A 21,502-nucleotide genomic window follows, 5' to 3' on the forward strand; every position below is an offset into this window, starting at 1 on the left:
GAGCAGCTAACTGATCGCTGCAGCTGTACATAGTCCATCTGTAAATAGCCCACCCAATCTACCTACCTCATCCCCATATTGTTTTTTAATTACTTTTCTGCTCTTTTGCACACCAGTATCTCTACTTGAACATCATCATCTGCTCATTTATCACTCCAGTGTTAATCTGCTAAACTGTAATTACTTCGCTACTATGGCATATTTATTGCCTACCTCCTCACGCCATTTGCACGCACTGTAAATTGACTTTTTTTTATTCTATTGTGTTATTGACTGTACGCTTGTTTATTCCATGTGTACTGTAACTCTGTGTTGTTGTTTGTCTCGCACTGCTTTACTTTATCTTGGCCAGGTTGCAGTTGTAAATGAGAACTTGTTCTCAACTAGCTTACCTGGTTAAATAAAGGTGAAATAAAAAATCAAATCAAATAAAAATTTGAAGCATGAAATTCACACATATTGCACTGTACAGGTAGCCATAGGATTTCAGGGTGGTAATGTTAAGGTAGTGAGAACATGCCTAGTGTTAGGCAGGTAGCCTAGTGGTTAAGAGTGATGGACCAGTATCCGAAAGGGTCGCTGGTTTGAATCTCCGAGCTGGCAAGGTGGAAAAATCTGCCATTCTACCCTTGAGCAAGGCAGTTAACACACGACATGAACTGCTCCCCAAGTGTCAATGATGTTGATTAATGAAGCCCCCTGCACCTCTCTGATTCAGAGGGGTTGGGTTAAATGCAGAAGACACATTTTGGTTGAATGCATTCAGTTATGCAACTGACTAGGTATACCCCTTTCTTTCCTATAGATTTGAATTCCAACAGGCTCCTTAAACCGTTTACATCTAATACTATGTGAGCTGGAACAATGAATGAATGTTTGGGACTGTTGCTGTATGGTATACACAGCTAGACTAAACCCTGATCAGGTAGAACATGCATTTAGCTCCCCCGCCCGCCCAGCTATGGCTAAGGAGCAACCCTGAAAAGAAACCTCTCAGCAACCAATAAATGTCCCAGCTAAAGGATGTGTGTCAGAGAGACAAGAAAAACATGTTCCCTGTGTGTGACTCATTATGCCACTGTGCTGTGCCTCAAGTAGCCAAGCCTGCATGTTAATATTCTAATGTCACTGGAGAGAACAGCTTCTACATGTGCACGCACACATAACCTTCACCAATCACAACCATTAAACAATGGGGTATTCAGAGAGGGGGGAGTAAGTGGGTTGGTATTTTGACGCAGCGGCTGCCATTTGTGCCTACCTCGTTTGGTTTAAATGGTTGCCTATTGCCTCTATGGGGACACTAGGCATGTGCCAATGTTGACTCTTGGTCCTCTATCAAGATGTTATTTATGCGCCTCCTCTCTGCGCCAGCCTGGGGGATGCTGGGACTAAGCCCAACTCCATGCCAAGTGATGGAGGGCCAAGTGTCGGTTGGAATCTAGTTCATTGTCTCTGTCCACTGAAACAGGCAGGCTTCTGGGAGTCGGGGCTGTGCGGGGCTGGCTGCCATGGGGCGTGCAGGTGTGTGGAAGCAACCAAAACCTCACGCAGACTAAATCACAATGGAGATTTTTTTCTGGTTATTTTTAAACTCACTAACAGTGTTCAATAGCACACCCCCGAGGGTTCTTCATCCCTCTCTCACCCGCTCTATACGTTTCCCTCGTTCATTCTCCTCTCTTCTCTGAACACACACACACATACAGTGCCTTGCGAAAGTATTCGGCCCCCTTGAACTTTGCGACCTTTTGCCACATTTCAGGCTTCAAACATAAAGATATAAAACTGTATTTTTTTTGTGAAGAATCAACAACAAGTGGGACACAATCATGAAGTGGAACGACATTTATTGGATATTTCAAACTTTTTTAACAAATCAAAAACTGAAAAATTGGGCGTGCAAAATTATTCAGCCCCTTTACTTTCAGTGCAGCAAACTCTCTCCAGAAGTTCAGTGAGGATCTCTGAATGATCCAATGTTGACCTAAATGACTAATGATGATAAATACAATCCACCTGTGTGTAATCAAGTCTCCGTATAAATGCACCTGCACTGTGATAGTCTCAGAGGTCCGTTAACAGCGCAGAGAGCATCATAAAGAACAAGGAACACACCAGGCAGGTCAGAGATACTGTTGTGAAGAAGTTTAAAGCTGGATTTGGATACAAAAAGATTTCCCAAGCTTTAAACATCCCAAGGAGCACTGTGCAAGCGATAATATTGAAATGGAAGGAGTATCAGACCACTGCAAATCTACCAAGACCTGGCCGTCCCTCTAAACTTTTAGCTCATACAAGGAGAAGACTGATCAGAGATGCAGCCAAGAGGCCCATGATCACTCTGGATGAACTGCAGAGATCTACAGCTGAGGTGGGAGACTCCAGTCAGTCGTATATTGCACAAATCTGGCCTTTATGGAAGAGTGGCAAGAAGAAAGCCATTTCTTAAAGATATCCATAAAAAGTGTTGTTTAAAGTTTGCCACAAGCCACCTGGGAGACACACCAAACATGTGGAAGAAGGTGCTCTGGTCAGATGAAACCAAAATTGAATTTTTTGGCAACAATGCAAAACGTTATGTTTGGCGTAAAAGCAACACAGCTGAACACACCATCCCCACTGTCAAACATGGTGGTGGCAGCATCATGGTTTGGGCCTGCTTTTCTTCAGCAGGGACAGGGAAGATGGTTAAAATTGATGGGAAGATGGATGGAGCCAAATACAGGACCATTCTGGAAGAAAACCTGATGGAGTCTACAAAAGACCTGAGACTGGGACGGAGATTTGTCTTCCAACAAGACAATGATCCAAAACATAAAGCAAAATCTATAATGGAATGGTTCAAAAATAAACATATCCAGGTGTTAGAATGGCCAAGTCAAAGTCCAGACCTGAATCCAATCAAGAATCTGTGGAAAGAACTGAAAACTGCTGTTCACAAATGTTCTCCATCCAACCTCACTGAGCTCGAGCTGTTTTGCAAGGAGGAATGGGAAAAAATGTCAGTCTCTTGATGTGCAAAACTGATAGAGACATACCCCAAGCGACTTACAGCTGTAATCGCAGCAAAAGGTGGCGCTACAAAGTATTAACTTAAGGGGGCTGAATAATTTTGCACGCCCAATTTTTCAGTTTTTGATTTGTTAAAAAAGTTTGAAATATCCAATAAATGTCGTTCCACTTCATGATTGTGTCCCACTTGTTGTTGATTCTTCACAAAAAAAATACAGTTTTATATCTTTATGTTTGAAGCCTGAAATGTGGCAAAAGGTCGCAAAGTTCAAGGGGGCCGAATACTTTCGCAAGGCACTGTATACAGACAGACAGACAGACAGACAGACAGACAGACAGACAGACAGACAGACAGACAGACAGACAGACAGACAGACAGACAGACAGACTCACTCACTCACTCACTCACTCACTCACTCACTCACTCCCACTTAAATTGGACATGTATTTTTTGTTAAGAAACTTGACTAGTTTGTTTTATAAGGGAATTGACACCTCTGGCACTTTTCCCACACACAAACAGATGCAATTCTTTGTTTGTGACACCACCCTCCACTTTTAAAGAGACAAACATGAATTGGAGAAGCAATGTTTGTGGAGCAATAAGCCAAAACAAAATGCAGTAACACAGGGATTGTGGTTCTTCTAATGAAATGTTGGAAACAATCTAGTAGAATCTTCTGGTTTTGCTTGCTCTTTAAGATCTAGGTCAGCAGACAGTAGCAGCACTGAGACAAATGCTGATGATAAAAGGGCTATATAAATTCAATTGATTGATTGATTGAGTACAGCCACAAGGAATGAACAGTTAGATGGTTATACTGAAGAAGCATCGAGACTAGAAGTCTTACCACTGTCGCTGTTGTCGTCCACCAGGATGATCTCCTTGAGAAGGTGTGCAGGGGTGTGGTTGACCACGCTGTGGACGGACCGCAAGATGACCGACAAGGCCTCGTTGACAAAGATGAACACCACTGAGATCTGAGGGAGGTCCTCTGGGTAGGTCAACTGCTTGCACCTGTAATGAAACAAATCAGACCGTTTTAGAATTATGGAACACAATTCAGGATTTGGAGAGTGAAAAGGTCAAAGTGAGCTGCCTTCTTTCATTTGAATAAACCAAGTTTTGTTTGGATGTTCTAAACATTAATTGTATGAGACAGAATATGTTGAAATGCAAAATGTATGAAGAGTTGTGTACGTACTGTATGCTCAGTGAATGAATGTTATTTTATATTGTTGTCCCCAGAAGCGTAACACGGTCCCAAACCATTTTCTGACAAAGCAAAGTAGGGGAAATAGGAACACATATCTTTCTTGTGAGGGTTGTGGCAAGGGAAAGCTGCAGCCTGGCTGTAAATGGAAGAAGCAGCGCTGTCCTGGCTAGCTCACTCTCTCTGTCTCTGTCTCTCTGTCTCTCTCTCTGTGTCTCAATTAAATTCAAGGGCTTTATTGGCATGGGACACATATGTAAACATTGCCAAAGCAAGTGAAGTAGATAATAATCAAAAGGGAAATAAACAATACAAATTAAAAGAAAGCATTACACTCACAAAAGTTCCAAAATAATAAAGATATTTCAAATGTCATTATGTGCAAATAGTTAAAGTACAAAAGGGAAAATAAATTAACAAATCTCTCTTTCTCTCTCTCTCTCTCTCTCTCTCTCTCTCTCTCTCTCTCTCCCTCTCTCCCATTTCAGAAATTAAGAGTAAACATTACACTCACAAAAGTAAAATAATAATATAGACATTTCAAAGGTTATATTATTGGCTATGTACAGTGTTGTAACTATAGTTGAAATACAAAAGGAAAAATAAATAAACAGATAAATATAGTTTGTATTTATAATGGTGTTTGTGCTCCACTGGTTGCCCTTTTCTCATGACAACATGTCACAAATCTTGCTGCTGTGATGGCACATTATAGTATTTGTGTTGTTTCACCCAAAAGAAGGACTCCATCAAGATTGGATTTTTTTTTCAAATTCTTTGTGGGTCTGTGTAATCTGAGGGAAATATGTGTCTCTAACATGATCACACATTTGGCAGGAGGTTAGAAAGTGCAGCTCACTTTCCACCTCATTTTGTGGGCAGTGGGCACATACTGTAGCCTGTCTTGTCTTGAGAGCCAGGTCTGCCTATGACAGAGCCTCTCTCGATAGCAAGGCCATGCTCAATGAGTCTGTACATAGTCAAAACTTTTCTTAATTCAATTTTGAGTCAGTCACAGTGGTCAGGTATTCTGCTACAGTGTATTCTCGGTTTACTGCAAAATAACATTCTAGTTTGCTATTTTTTGTTGATTCATTACAATGTGTAAAGTTATTATCTTTTTGTTTTCTCATGGCTTGAGAATCGCTTCCTTTTACTTGGTTGTAGAATTTAATTGCTCTTTTCTGGATTTTGATCATTATCGGGAATCGTCCTAATTCGGCTCTGCATGCATTATTTGGTGTCTCTTTCTCTCTTTCCAGTCTCCACAGCCAACAGTCCCTCTCTCTCTCTTTCTCTCACTCTCTTGCTCTCTCTGTCTCCAGTCTCCACAGCCAACAGTCCCTCTTTCTCTCGCTCTCTCTTTCTACCAGTCTCCACAGCCAACACAGTCTCTCTCTCTCCCTCTCTCTCACTTTCTCTCTCTCTCTGTTACAGTGTTGAAACATTGTGGAAATAGTTAAAGTACAAAAAGGAAAATAAATAAACATAAATATGGGTTGTATTTACAATGGTGTTTGTTATTCACTGGATACCCTTTTCTTGTGGCAACAGGTCACAAATCTTGCTGCTGGGATGGCACACTGCAGTATTTCACCCAATATATATGTGAGTTTATCAAAATTGGATTTGTTTTCAAATTCTTTGTGGGTATGAGTCTCTAACATGGTCATACGTTTGGCAGGAGGTTAGGAAGTGCAGTAAACAGTAAACAGGAGACATTTGACTTCAGACTCTAGTAGGGTGAGGCCGGGTGCTGCAGACTGTTCCAGTGCCCTCGCCAATTCGTTCATATAAAGTGCATTTGAAAAGTATTCAGAACCATAGAACCATTTTTTCCACATTTTGTTATGTTGTAGCCTTATTCTAAAATGGATTCCATTTTTTTCTTCTCATCAATCAACACACAATACCCCATAATGACAAAGTAAAAACAGGTTTTTAGGAATTTTTGCAAATGTATAAAGAAATAAATACTGAAATATCACATTCAGACCCTTTACTCTGTACATTGTTGAAACATCTTTGGCAGTGATTACAGCCTTCGAGTCTCCTCGAGTATGACGCTACAAGCTTGGCACACCAGTATTTGGGGAGTTTCTCTCATTCTTCTTTGAAGATCCTCTCAAGCTCTGTCAGGTTGGATGGGAAGCGTCGCTGCACAGCTATTTTCAGGTCTCTCCAGAGATGTTTGATTGAGTTCGAATCAAGGCTCTTGCTGGGCCACTCAAGGACATTCAGAGACTTGTCACGAAGCCACTCCTGCGATGTTTATTTATTATTTTATTTTTTTATTTCACCTTTATTTAACCAGGTAGGCTAGTTGAGAACAAGTTCTCATTTGCAACTGCGACCTGGCCAAGATAAAGCAAAGCAGTTCGACACATACAACAACACAGTTACACATGGAATAAACAAACATACAGTCAATAATACAGTAGAAAAAGTCTATATACAGTATGTACAAATGCAGTAGGATAAGGGAGGCAAGGCAATAAATAGGCCATGGTGGCGAAGTAATTACAATATAGCAATTAAACACTGGAATGGTAGATGTGCAGAAGATGAATGTGTGAGTAGAGATACTGGGGTGCAAAGGAGCAAGATTAATTAATAAATACAGTATGGGGATGAGGTACTTGGGTGGGCTATTTACAGGTGCAGTGATCTGTGAGCTGCTCTGACAGCTGGTGCATAAAGCTAGTGAGGGAGATATGAGTCTCCAGCCTCAGTGTTTTTTGCAGTTCATTCCAGTCATTGGCAACAGAGAACTGGAAGGAAAGGCGGCCAAAGGAAGAATTGGCTTTGGGGGTGACCAGTGAGATATACCTGCTGGAGCGTGTGCTATGGGTGGGTGCTGCTTGGTGAGCTGAGATAAGGCGGTGCTTTACCTAGCAGAGACTTGTAGATGACCTGGAGCCAGTGGATTTGGCGACGAGTTTGAAGCGAGGGCCAGCCAACGAGAGTGTACAGGTCACAGTGGTGGGTTGTATATGGGGCTTTGGTGACAAAACAGATGGCACTCTGTTGGAATCTATTTTGTAAATGACGTCGCCGAAGTCGAGGATTGGTAGGATGGTCAGTTTTACGAGGGTATGTTTGGCAGCATGAGTGAAGGATGCTTTGTTGCGAAATAGGAAGACGATTCTAGATTTCATTTTGGATTAGAGATGCTTAATGTGAGTCTGGAAGGAGAGTGTACAGTCTAACCAGACACCTAGGTATTTGTAATTGTAAAGTCAGAACCGTCCAGAGTAGTACTGCTGGACGGGGGGGGGGGGGGGGGGGGGGGGGCAGATGCAGGCATGCATTTAGTTTTACTTGCATTTAAGAGCAGTTGGAGGCCACGGAAGGAGAGTTGTATGGCATTGAAGCTCGTCTGGAGGTTAGTTAACACAGTGTCCAAAGAAGGGCCAGAGGTATACAGAATGGTGTCGTCTGCGTAGAGGTGGATCAGAGAATCACCCGCAGCAAGAGCGACGTCATTGATGTACACAGAGAAGAGTCTGCCCGAGAATTGAACCCTGTGGCACCCCCATAGAGACTACAAGAGGTCGGACACACTGAACTCTATCAGAGAAGTAGTTGGTGAACCAGGCGAGGCAATCATTTGAGAAACCAAGGCTGTTGAGTCTGCCGATAAGAATGTTGTGATTGACAGAGTCGAAAGCCTTGCCCAGGTCTATGAATATGGCTGCACAGTAATGTCTCTTATTGATGGAAGTTATGATATCGTTTAGGACCTTGAACGTGGCTGAGGTGCACCCATGACCAGCTCTGAAAACAGATTGCATAGGGGAGATGGTACGGTGGGATTCGAAATGGTCGGTAATCTGTTTGTTAACTTGGCTTTCGAAGACCTTAGAAAGGCAGGATAGGATAGATATACAGTGCCTTGCGAAAGTATTCGGCCCCCTTGAACTTTGCGACCTTTTGCCACATTTCAGGCTTCAAACATAAAGATATAAAACTGTATTTTTTTGTGAAGAATCAACAACAAGTGGGACACAATCATGAAGTGGAACGACATTTAAACTTTTTTAACAAATCAAATCAAAAACTGAAAAATTGGGTGTGCAAAATTATTCAGCCCCTTTACTTTCAGTGCAGCAAACTCTCTCCAGAAGTTCAGTGAGGATCTCTGAATGATCCAATGTTGACCTAAATGACTAATGATGATAAATATAATCCACCTGTGTGTAATCAAGTCTCCGTATAAATGCACCTGCACTCTGATAGTCTCAGAGGTCCGTTAAAAGCGCAGAGAGCATCATGAAGAACAAGGAACACACCAGGCAGGTACTGTTGTGAAGAAGTTTAAAGCCGGATTTGGATACAAAAAGATTTCCCAAGCTTTAAACATCCCAAGGAGCACTGTGCAAGCGAATATATTAAAATGGAAGGAGTATCAGACCACTGCAAATCTACCAAGACCTGGCCGTCCCTCTAAACTTTCAGCTCATACAAGGAGAAGACTGATCAGAGATGCAGCCAAGAGGCCCATGATCACTCTGGATGAACTGCAGAGATCTACAGCTGAGGTGGGAGACTCCAGTCAGTCGTATATTGCACAAATCTGGCCTTTATGGAAGAGTGGCAAGAAGAAAGCCATTTCTTAAAGATATCCATAAAAAGTGTTGTTTAAAGTTTGCCACAAGCCACCTGGGAGACACACCAAACATGTGGAAGAAGGTGCTCTGGTCAGATGAAACCAAAATTGATTTTTTTGGCAACAATGCAAAACGTTATGTTTGGCGTAAAAGCAACACAGCTGAACACACCATCCCCACTGTCAAACATGGTGGTGGCAGCATCATGGTTTGGGCCTGCTTTTCTTCAGCAGGGACAGGGAAGATGGTTAAAATTGATGGGAAGATGGATGGAGCCAAATACAGGACCATTCTGGAAGAAAACCTGATGGAGTCTACAAAAGACCTGAGACTGGGACGGAGATTTGTCTTCCAACAAGACAATGATCCAAAACATAAAGCAAAATCTATAATGGAATGGTTCAAAAATAAACATATCCAGGTGTTAGAATGGCCAAGTCAAAGTCCAGACCTGAATCCAATCAAGAATCTGTGGAAAGAACTGAAAACTGCTGTTCACAAATGTTCTCCATCCAACCTCACTGAGCTCGAGCTGTTTTGCAAGGAGGAATGGGAAAAAATGTCAGTCTCTCGATGTGCAAAACTGATAGAGACATACCCCAAGCGACTTACAGCTGTAATCGCAGCAAAAGGTGGCGCTACAAAGTATTAACTTAAGGGGGCTGAATAATTTTGCATGCCCAATTTGTCAGTTTTTGATTTGTTAAAAAAGTTGTGTTTGTATTTTTTGCCAATTTTAACCGCACACTTGTCTGTGTACATGGATTCTATGATGTTGTATGTTTTTACTCCAACACCACTTTTTTTTCAATTTGTATAGCAGACCCTCATACCAAATTGAGTCAAAAGCTTTTTTTTAAATCAACAAAGCGTGAGAAGACTTTGCCTTTGTTTTGGTTTGATTGTTTGTCAATTAGGGTGTGCTGGGTGAATACTTGGTCTGTTCTACGGTAATTTGATAAGTACATTTTCACTGAGGAAATGTACGAGTCTGTTGTTAATAATAATGCAGTGGATTCTCTCTCCCTCCAGTCTCCACAGCCAACTCTCTCTCTCTCTCTCTCTCTCTCTCTCTCTCTCTCTCTCTCCAGTGTCCCTCATTCTCTCTTGCTCTCTCTCTTTCTGTCTCTCCCTATCCCTCCTCTCTAACTCCCTCCCTCTCCTCCCCACGCTCTCTCTACAGACCAGGAGCTCAATTGCTCCCACTGATTAGGCCTCACACCAACATCATAGTAACTGGAACTGTGGAGCAGTGATTCTAGTGATTGGAATCCGATTTCATGTTGCCGTTTTAAATGACCCAGTTAATGAAATGAATAGCACACAACCACAGTCATGGTTGCTGCTGTACACAAGCACACAAACAGGCACCAGACAGTAGCACTTTCATTATAGATGCTGTTCATTATCATAGCCGGTTGGACTCCTCCCATTGCATTTACCTAGGGGTTTCACAGTAGCGTCATACTTTCCAGGCATCTAGAGGTAAAGCTGGTCACACTGAAACTGATTCCTATGGCAACCACTGGTACACATGATCATCTTGTAAACCATCCCTCACCAGCATCCTAATTATATTTCAACTGCAAATCTCTTTACGCTTCCCATGCTTGTTATGCTCAACAGTGCTGTGTTTTTTCATCTTCTATTTTTTCTGGTGTAATCTGGTGATAATGAGGGTACTAGCCATAATGAGATGTTTACATTTTTGAAAATATCTCACGTTTAGTTGAAATTAAATGTTTATGAGGCGGTGTAGGCAGAACCGCATCACAACAACTTGATCCAAACTTAAATTGACTACTAAATATTTTCCCTCTAATGGGCTTATTCATGTTCACTCTCTCTTGCTCTCACAAAGAAAAATATTCCTTTAATAACATGTACTCTGCAGTCTACACATTATGCTCATTCAGCCTGGCCTCAGAGCCAAACGAAGCATACTACGCATATTTATCTGCACCTCCAAGACATATAATATGTACTAATGGTCTAGATACTTTAGACAGAAGCAAAAGCAGTGATGTTGGTCGGGGAGGATGGATGTGCATATACCACGACTCCCTATCAATCCAAAGGTTACGTGTTTGAGTCGCGCCAGAGACAACTGTAACATTATAGCTAACCCTACCCCTAACCCTTATTCTAACTTTTCATCAATTCTGTTATGCCAAACTTTGTCGTTTTAGTTCTCCTAACATTTAACGTAAATCATCCTAACCTTTGTTGTTAGTTCTCCTAACCACCAATGTAAATTCTCCCCGGAAATTCTCCTTTGTTGTTACAACGCAACAAGCAGCGTGGTCTCAGAGACATACGTATAATACTCTACGTCCGCCGGATGATTGTTGTCCTTGATGATCTTTTTGACCTTCCTGTGACATCGGGTACTGTAGGTGTCCTGGAGGGCAGGTAGTTTGCCACTGGTGATGCGTTGTGCAGACCGTGGTACAATTGCCATACCAGGCGGTGATACAGCCCGACTGGATGCTCTCGATTGTGTGTCTGTAAAAGTTTAGGAGTGTTTTAGATGCCAACCCAAATTTCTTCAGCCTCCTGAGGTTGAAGAGGCGCTGCTGCGCCTTCTTCACATCACTGTCTGTGTGAGAGGACCATTACAGTTTGTCTGTGATGTGTATGCCAAGGAACTTAAAACTTTCCACCTTCTCCACTACTGTCCCGTCGATGTGGATAGGGGGCTGCTCCCTCTGCTGTTTCCTGAAGTCCACTATCATCTCCTTTGTTTTGTTGACGTTGAGCGAGAGGTTATTTTCCTGACACCACACTCTGAGGGCCCTCAACTCCTCCCTTTAGGCCGTCTTGTCGTTGTTGGTAATCAGGCCTACCACTGTAGTTTCGTCTGCAAACTTGATGATTGATTTTGAAGCGTGCATGGCCACACAGTCATGGGTGAACAGGGAGTACAGGAGAGGGCTGTGAAAGCACCATCGTCGGGCCCCAGTGTTGAGGATCAGCGGGGTGGAGATGTTGTTTCCTACCTTCACCACCTGAGGGCGGCCCGTCAGAAAGTCCAAGAGGGCGTTATCGAGACCCAGTGCATAATGACGAGTTCGGAGGGCACTATGTTGATAAATGTTGAGATGTAGTCAATGAACAGCATTCTTACATAGGTATTCTTCTTGTCCAGATGGGATAGGGCAGTGTGATGGCGATTGCGATCGTCAGTGGACCTATTGGGGCGGAAGGCAAATTGGATTGGGTCTAGGGTATCCGGTAGGGTTGAGGTGATATGGTCCTTGACTAGTCTCTCAAAGCACTTCATGATGACAGAAGTGATTGCAATGGGGCGATAGTAATTTAGTTCAGTTACCTTAGCTTTCTTGGGAACAGGAACAATGGTGGCCATCTTCAAGCATGTGGGGACAACAGACTGGGATAGGGATTGGTTGAATATGTCCATAAACACACCAGCCAGCTGGTCTGTGCATGCTCTGAGGATGCGGCTAGGGATGCCACCTGGGCAAGCAGCCTTGCGAGGGTTAACACATTAAAATGTTTTACTCATGCTGGCCACGGAGAAGGAGAGTCCACAGGCTTTGGTAGCGGGTCATGTCAGTGGCACTGTATTGTCCTCAAAGTGAGCTAAGAAGTTGTTTAATTTGTCTGGGAGCAAGACGTCTGTGTCCGCGACGGGGCTGGTTTTCTTTTTGTAATCCGTAATTTACTGTAGACACTACCACATATGTCTCGTGTTTGTGCCCTTGATTTGCGACTCTACTTTGTCTCTATACTGACGCTTTGCTTGTTTGATTGCCTTGCGGAGGGAACAGCTGCACAGTTTATATTCGGTCGTGTTTCCGGTCGTGTTGCCATGATTAAAAGTGGTGGTTCGCGCTTTCAGTTTTGCGCGAATGCTGCCATCAATCCACGATTTCTGGTTAGGGTAGGTTTTAATGGTCACAGAGGGAAAGACATTTCCGATGCACTTGCTAATAAACTCGCTCACCGAGTCAGCGTATACGTCAATGTTATTGTCTGAGGCTATCCGGAACATATCCACGCGTCCATGTGATCGAAGCAATCTTGAAGTGTGGGAATCTGATTGGTGAGACCAGCGTTATATTGACCTGAGCGCGGGCGTTTCCTGTTTTAGTTTCTGTCTATAGGCTGGGAGCAACAAAATGGAGTCATGGTCAGATTTGCGGAAGGCAGGCTGGGGGAGGGCTTTATATGCATTGCGGAAGTTTGAGTAGCAATGATCCAGAAAGCTACCAGCTCTTATCACGCATTAGATGTGCTGATAGAATTTAGGAAGTATGGTTCTTAGGTTAGCTTTGTTAAAATCCCCAGCTACAATAAATGCAGTCTCAGGATGTATGGTTTCCAGGTTACATACAGTCCCGTGAAGTTCTTTCAGGGCCGACGAGGGATCGGCTTGGGGGGGGGGGGGGGGGGGGGGGGGGGGTATACACGGCTGTGACTATAATCGAAGATAATTGTCTTGGAAGATAATGCGGTCGGCATTTGATTGTAAGGAATTCTAGGTCGAGTGAACAAAAGGGCTTGAGTTCCTCTATGTTGTTGTGATTACAGCATGAGTCATTAATCATAAGGCATACACCTCCACCCTTCTTTTAACCAGAGAGATGTTTGTTTCTGTCAGCGAAATGCGTGAAGAAACCAGGTGGCTGTACCGACTCTGACAACACTATGAGCCATGTTTCCATGAAAAATAGATGTTACATTCTCTGATGTCTCTCGGGAAAGCAACTCGTGCCCTAATTTCGTTCACATTGTTATCTAGAGATTGGACATTGGCGAGTAATATGCTTGGAATCGGCGGATGGTGTGCTCGCCTACTGAGTCTGACCAGTATGCTATTGCACGACTAACGTAACATAATATATCATTCAAAATGGAGGGAACAATATATGTATAAAATCCAACAAATTGCCCTGAGACCAGGTTAGCTTATCTGGTGAGTTAACAGGGTATCCTGGCTCTGTGCATTCTGGCATTTGAAGTGCTGACGTTGAAAATCATGAGTTCAGGTGTAGTGACACATAAAAGCGCCGTGCGCACTGAGTCAGGGTTGTGTGCCTAGTGACAGTGGGGTTGTTCGGGAGGGAATGTGTGTATGTGTGTGGCTGCGTGTGTGTGTGCACCAGATGGAACTCAGCATGGCTGCGTTCTGTCCTCTCTACCGATTGAAGCTTGTGGGGATTGTGCAGTCAGTCAGTGCTACCAATGACGTCTCAATGCACCAGAGTCCTGTGTGTGTGTGTGTGTGTGTGTGTGTGTGTGTGTGTGTGTGTGTGTGTGTGTTTGACTGGAGTGAAATTGACAATGATATGGAGAGGAGAGACTGTCAGGGTGTTAATACATGGTAAATTATACCATTAAATGATCTGATATATCACATTATATTATAGCGTTAAATTAGAATCTGAAGCTGTTGTCTAAATAGGTCATACTATAAATCAGGGGTTCCAAACTTTTTTGGGCCGGCGACCCCATTTTGATTTTTAAACATGCGTGACCCCACCATGTAAAAAAGTGGTGTAATCAAAGGCCAATGTTTTAATTGGGGCTATAACAGTCTATTACAAATCAGTCTGACAGTAGTGTTGACAGTATTTCAATCTGAAGTAAGTATGGTTTGAAGTGACTGAAATGCATCAGGAAGGTATTGGGAAGTTTAGAAGATCATCAGGCAATAATGTTGTATGATCTTCTGTGTAGAAAAGAACATCATTATTGATGATGTTCTTATTCCCCCAGTCTGATTTAGTGCCTGGTCTTGTCCACTATGTTCTAATGAGGCTTGTGGGTATTGTAGAGGGAAACAGAAGACATACATGCTCTTGAGAGTCTTATCTTTCAGTGATGGGGTCATAATATTTTGTAGCTTAAAACATTAAAAAGATAGAGCGACATTTGTAGGAAGAAAACAGAGACCTCTGTTTTTACAACCGGATCTAGTGGCTGCCGGAGGTTAATGACCTAACCCCAGTTCTATAAACCAAGCACATTTAAAAAATGTATTTAAGAGCTTCTCTCGCGACCCCATTTTCAAATCAGGCGACCCATCATGGGGTCCTTCCTTTTCTCTCTCTTCAAGTTTATTTTATTCTCTGTGACAGCTTTTCTACTGCCTCTTTCAATCTGCCATACAGGCATTATAAACACAAGTCATATCTGGCAATGCATAGAGGTGAATCTTTGTGCAATGGTTTTTCTTTAGTGGGGACACAACCACAAGCTGACAACCATACCAAATCAAATGAGGTATGTTTTATATGGGCTTAGTTCGATTTTTCATGGCTAGTTGTTAGCAAGAATATGTTTAATTGTTTCCATAATAATGACAGACAGAAGGAGATGGGGCAATGCACCAGATCACTTCAATTGAGTTGTGTCTATGGCCAAATTCAGTGTCGAGGTTGTTAAGTGATATTGTAGTTCCAATGCCCTAGTTACTGAGTCCAATTTATGCCATCGTTCAACCTTAAATGTGTACCTGTCTGCAGCAACGGGGAGGCTTGTAGGTCCATAACAGGATGAGCGATCGACTCATCTGTTTGTAATGAAACTAAACTCACTGGCAGGCTCTCATAATTTGACCTGGAACGAGCTGTGACAGAAACAGAGCGGCAGATTAAGACTTATTCCCATCACACTCCCTCCTCGGCCTGCGACACTGTGCCGGCCGGCCGGCCCGTCTGGTTTTCACTGCCATGTTATTCGCTATGAAATTTCACATTAACCTGAGATAACCTGTGCTGTACAGGAAATGTGAAAGCAACTCTCCCCCTATAGAAAGTCTGTTCTCAGAAAGGCAATTGTTTACCTTGTCATTTCGCTGCCCTGTTGAGGAGATAAACTCAGCTTTCGGGGGAGAAACATAGCTGAAAGCATTTGACTTACCATTGACCACCGCGGTAACCTTGCGATCCCATCCCCAGGTATCAAAGGCTTAAGAAATGAGGTAGCGCATATCCACGTGCCCTTCCTGTTGATTTATAGTCTAGTTATAGTCTCCTAGTCACAGACACTGAAGAAGGACATGCCTTTGGGGAACCAACCACATCTGTTGCATTGCTTTGATAAATGTACCAACATTGATCTCAATGAATACTGGAGCAATCGAATCAAATTGTATTTGTCACATGCGCTGAATACAACAGGTGTTACAGTGAAATGCTTATTTACAAGCCTTTAACCAACAATGCAGTTTTAAGAAAAATAAGTGTTAAGTAAAAAATAGATAAGTACATTTTTTAAAATAAAAGTAACAATATACAAGGGGTACCGGTACAGAGTCAATGTGCGGGGGCACCGGTTAGTTGAGGTAATTGAGGTAATATGAACATGTTGGTAGAGTTAAAGTCACTATGCATAGACAATAAACAGAACGTAGCAGCAGCGTAAAATAAGGGGGGAGGGGCAATGCAAAAAGTCTGGGTAGTCATTTGATTAGCTGTTCAGGAGTCTTATGGCTTGTGGGTAGAAGCTGTTAAGAAGCCCTTTGGACCTAGACTTGGCGCTCTGGTACTGCTTGCCGTGCGGTTGCAGAGAGAACAGTCTATGACCAGGGTGGCTGGAGTCTTTGACAATTTCTAGGGCCTTCCTCTGACACCGCCTGGTATAGAGGTCCTGGATGGCAGGAAGCTTGGCCCCAGTGATGTACTGGGCCGTACGCACTACCCTCTGCAGTGCCTTCGCAATCGGAGGCCGAGCAGTTGCCATAACAGGCAGTGATGCAACCAGTCAGGATGTTCTCGATGGTGCAGCTGTAGAACGTTTTGAGGATCTGAGGACCCATGCCAAATCTTTTCAGTCTCCTAAATAGGCTTTGTCGTGACCTCTTCCAACTGTCTTAGGGTGTTTGGGCCATGATAGTTTGTTGGTGATCTCTCAACCTGCTCCACTACAGCCCCGTCGATGTTAATGCAGGTGTGCTCGGTTCTCCTTTCCCCGTAGTTCACAATCATCTCCTTTGTCTTGATCACATTGAGGGGGAGGTTGTTGTCCTGTCACCACACGGCCAAGAATTTGACCTCCTCCCTATAGGCTGTCTCATCGTTGTCGGTGATCAGGCCTACCACTGTTGTGTCATCGGCAAACTTAATGATGGTGTTGCAGTCGTGCCTGGCCATGCAGTCATGAGTGAACAGGGAGTACAGGAGGGGACAGAGCACACACCCCTGAGGGGCCCCCGTGTTGAGGATCAGCATGGCAAAATCTACCCTTACCACCTGGAAGCAGCATGTCAGGAAGTCCAGGATCCAGTTGCAGATGGAGGTGTTTAGTCCCAGGGTCATTAGCGATGATCTTTGAGGGGCCTATGGTGTTGAACGATGAGCTGTAGTCAATGAATAGCATTCTCACATAGCCATCCTTTTGTCTAGGTGGGAAAGGGCAGTGTAGAGTGCAATAGAGATTGCATCATCTGTGGATCTGTTGGATTGGTATGCAAATTGGAGTGGGTCTACAGTTTCTGGGATAATGGTATTGATGTGAGCCATGACCAGCCTTTCAAAGCACTTCATGGCTACAGATGTGAGTACTAAGGGTCGGTAGCCATTTAGGCAGGTTACCTTAATGTTCTTGGGAACAGGGGCTATGGTGGTCTGCTTGAAACATGTTGGTATTAAAGACTCAGTCACAGACAGGTTGAAAATGTCAGTGAAGACACTTGCCAGTTGGTCAGCACATGCTCGGAGTACACGTTCTGGTAATCTGTCTGTGAATGTTGACCTGTTTAAATGTCGGACGGAGACGGAAGGGATGAGGAGTGAGGATGTAAAGATCATTCAATCACATCGACTACGGAGAGCGTGATCACACAGTCGTCCAGAACAGCTGATGCGCTCATGGATGTTTCAGTGTTACTTGCACTGAAGCGAGCATAGAAATATTTAGCTTGTCTGGTAGGCTTGTGTCACTGGGCAGCTCGTGGCTGTGCTTCCCTTTGTAGTCTGTAATAGTTTGCAAGCCCTGCTACATCCGACAAGTGTCGGAGCCAGTGTAGTATTCAATCTTAGTCCTGTATTGATGCTTTGCCTGTTTGATGGTTCGTCGGGGGAATAGCGGGATTTCTTATAAGCTTCCGGGTTATAAGCTTCCGAGTCCCGCTCTTATATAAACTTATATAATCTTCGGAGTCCCGCTTCCGAGTTCCGCTCTTATAAGCTTCTGAGTCCCGCTCCTTGACAGCGGCTGCTCTACCCTTTAGCTCAGTGCGGATGTTGCCTGTAATCAATGGCTTCTAGTTGGGGTATGTACGTACAGTCACTGTCGGGACGACCTCATCGATGCACTTATTGATGAAGCCAGTGAAGTGATGTGGTGTACTTCTCAACGCCATCGGAAGAATTCCAGAACATATTCCAGTCTGTGCTAGCAAAAAAAGCATCTGCTTCATCTGACCAATTTTTTATAGACCGAGTCACTGGTCCTTCCTGCTTTAGTTTTTGCAGGAAGGAGGAGGATAGAATTATGGTCAGATCTGCCAAATGGAGGGTGAGGGAAAGCTTTGTACGTATCTCTGTGTGTGGAGTAAAGGTGGTCTAGAGTTTTTTTCCCCTCTGGTTGCACATTTAACATGCTGGTAGAAATTAAGTAAAACAGATTTAAGCTTCCCTGCATTAAAGTCCCTGGCCACTAGGCACACCGGCTCTGGATGAGCATTTTCCTGTTAGCTTATGGCCATACACAGCTCATTGAATGCGGTCCTAGTGCAATCACCGGTTTGTGGTGGTAAATAGACAGCTACGAAGAATATAGATAAAAGCTCTCCTGGTAAATAGTGTGGTCTAGGCTTATCTTGAGATACAATACCTCAGGCGAGCAAAACCTTGAGACCAGCTGTTTTTTACAAATATACACAGACCGCCACCCCTTGTCTTAGGAGGCAGCTGTTCTATCCTACCAAAAAAAGTGTAAAACCTGCCAGCTGTATGTTATTCATGACGTCGTTCAGCCACGACTCGGTGAAACATAAGATATAACAGTTTTCAATGTCCCGTTGGTAGGATATACTGTACATGCTCGAAGTTCGTCTATTTTATTGTCCAAAGATTGTACGTTGGCTAAGAGGACCGATAGTAAAGGCAGATTAGCAACTCGCCTTCGGAACCTTACAAGGCCCCCAGACCTACATTGCTGATATCTCCGTCTCCTTCTCCAGCAAATGCCTAGGATGAGGGCATTGTCAGAGGTCTAAAGTAAATCCTTAGCGTCCGACTCGTTAAAGAAAAAATCTTCTTCGGTACGGGGTGAGTAATCGCTGTCCTGATATCTAGAAGCTCTTTTCAGTCATAAGAGACGGTGGCAGAAATATTATGTACAAAGTAAGTTACAAATAATGTAAAAAAACACACACAATAGCACAATTGGTTAAGGGACAGTAAAACGGCAGCCATCTCCTCCGGCTCCATTATTGCCCAATCCAGGTGTGAAAATCAATATCGTGACATGTCTTGATTACAAATGATACAGATTAATTGAAATAGAAAATATTGTATAATGTCTCATTTGGAATGATCAGGGGGTAAAGAGGGAAACTAGAGAGCAACAGAGAGCTAACAGCAAGGAAATTGCATTTTCATATTGACTGTGAGGTATAGGCTAGAAATGTTTTTAATTTTCCTTCTCATTCAGACGCTATTCTTTTCTGCCCTCTGTGAAGCTCAGGTGCTAGCTAGTACATTGTGGTCCCCTGTGACTCAGTTGGTAGAGCATGGCACTTGCAACGCCAGGGATGTGGGTTTGATTCCCACGAGGAGACCAGTATGAATGAAAATGTATGCACTCACTACTGTCACACTGGATAAGAGTGTCTACTAAATGATGTAAATATTATTCACCATCCTTCTTTAAGACTTATTATTGAAGCATTGTGCTACAGGCCACCCAGCAGCTCCTGGTTGGGATAATAAAGCCTCTAGTTAACTTCCTCTGGATCACCATTAGAAAATGTCACAGCTGGAAGGATTGCCATCATAAAGCTCAGACCACTGAATAGGGATAATAGAGTTTGTCCCTGGAAATGGTCGCTCTTGATAAATCCTAATTTGACCATGAGCTGTTAGTAGTAATTAATATGAATAGATTGGCTGGTAGGTCTTAAAATCCTACAAAAGGAGAAGATCTAGATCACATCTAATGGATACAGAGACGGAGGGGATGAGGAGTGAGGATGTAGAGATCATTCAATCATCCCACCCAGCCTCCCTGCGGTCATCAAACACCTCTCTGCTCAATGACTCCTGTGCAATTACGGTACTAGATCAGAGGTGTCTTATGTTAGTCTTTCCACACTATCCTACCGACCCCAATCCTACTGTGTTGGCTGGGGTATTTTTTCACATTGTTCTTTCTAGCAATATTTCAGAAACCAAGGGGAATGCATAAGCAGGCCAATGCAGTACAGATGGGCTTGGCTTGGATCAATAGGGTGGAAATGGTGTCAGTGTATTGAAGGTGTGTCTTACATTGTTTCTGCACAGCTCAATTCAATCCAATCTGCAATGCCATAAACTCACATAATATGAAATTAGCCCTAACCCAGGTTTTGATTACAATTAAAGTACTTGTCTTGTTTCGCTCAGTAGACATCTTGCTACTTGTCTAATTAACTACCCCAACAAGGTCATTCAAGGTGCAGGGCCAATATAATGTTTTAAACCCCCTGTTTCAGGAAGTGATGTCATTGAGTAATGACCCTATGTATAGGACCTTCCACTCCCACCTGGGATATGGATGCCTGATGAAGACCTAAGGGTCGAAACGTTGTAAATAAATATCACCTGGGAGCATGAGCAGCAGTGTGCGATGTTTTCCTTTCTGTTTTCCATGAGTTTTCCTACAACTCCAGCTTCTGCAGAAAGTACCTGGATGTGCGTATGTTCTTCAGCTTTTGTACCAATGTTATGCAGCACCGTAAGACAAGAATACTTTAAGCTAAACATATTGATTTCCTTTATGCATATGAGGCTCACTGTATGTTCATCTAACAGTGTGTCTACAGTATGGCTATTATGAACTGCTTTGCTTTGGGGAGGGTTTCACATTCTGGAATGATCTGTCTACATCTCAATATGGGCTACCTTTCTGAGCATAGGTTTGTTAACGGAAGAGTGAACAATTGTGTTAAATTAAAATAGAGGCAGGTCGTTCAGTTCTAATGCCAGGACAGATACACACAAACATGCACACGCACACACACACACACGCGCACACACACACACACACACACGCACACACACACCCACACACAGACACACAGCATGGACCTGCATGTATCATTATTTCCACAGGGTATACATAACGTAGAGCCGAGTGTCAAAACACAGGACTGACTGCATCTATCACTAGAGAGTAAACAACAACATGGAGATAACCGGTTTAGCCAAACCACTAACACTGAATTTCTGTAGACATCAAACCGCTAACACTGACTTCTTGTAGACCTTATATCAAACCACTAACACTGACTTCCTGTAGACATTATCAAACCGCTAACACTGACTTCCTGTAGACATTATCCTCTTCATAAAGAACCATTTCCTAAAATCCTATTTTCCACCAAGCAGTTTTCAGCTGGTATTATTAATGAGTAACTTTTCTTTTTACTCTCTCTCCTTTCGTTGATTTTTCAGCATGAAAGAAAGGGATAGGGTAGAACAAAGTGGTGTG

General features: G+C 43.2%; 1 protein-coding gene across 3 annotated transcripts in view; it reads right to left on the minus strand.

Moving 5' to 3' along the window:
• The window catches only part of LOC110536222 (polypeptide N-acetylgalactosaminyltransferase 9), a 129,965-nt gene that overhangs the window by 84,985 nt on the left and 23,478 nt on the right, over positions 1–21,502 (minus strand). For all 3 annotated transcript variants that reach the window (XM_021621859.3, XM_021621858.3, XM_090190963.1), the window contains one exon: positions 3,867–4,033. In XM_021621859.3, coding sequence (XP_021477534.1) covers positions 3,867–4,033 — 167 coding nt within the window. The remainder of the gene's footprint in view (positions 1–3,866; positions 4,034–21,502) is intronic.

The sequence above is a fragment of the Oncorhynchus mykiss genome, chromosome 11 (genome assembly GCF_057628025.1).
Source record: "Oncorhynchus mykiss isolate SJ-2025 chromosome 11, ASM5762802v1, whole genome shotgun sequence".
Lineage (NCBI taxonomy): Eukaryota > Metazoa > Chordata > Actinopteri > Salmoniformes > Salmonidae > Oncorhynchus > Oncorhynchus mykiss.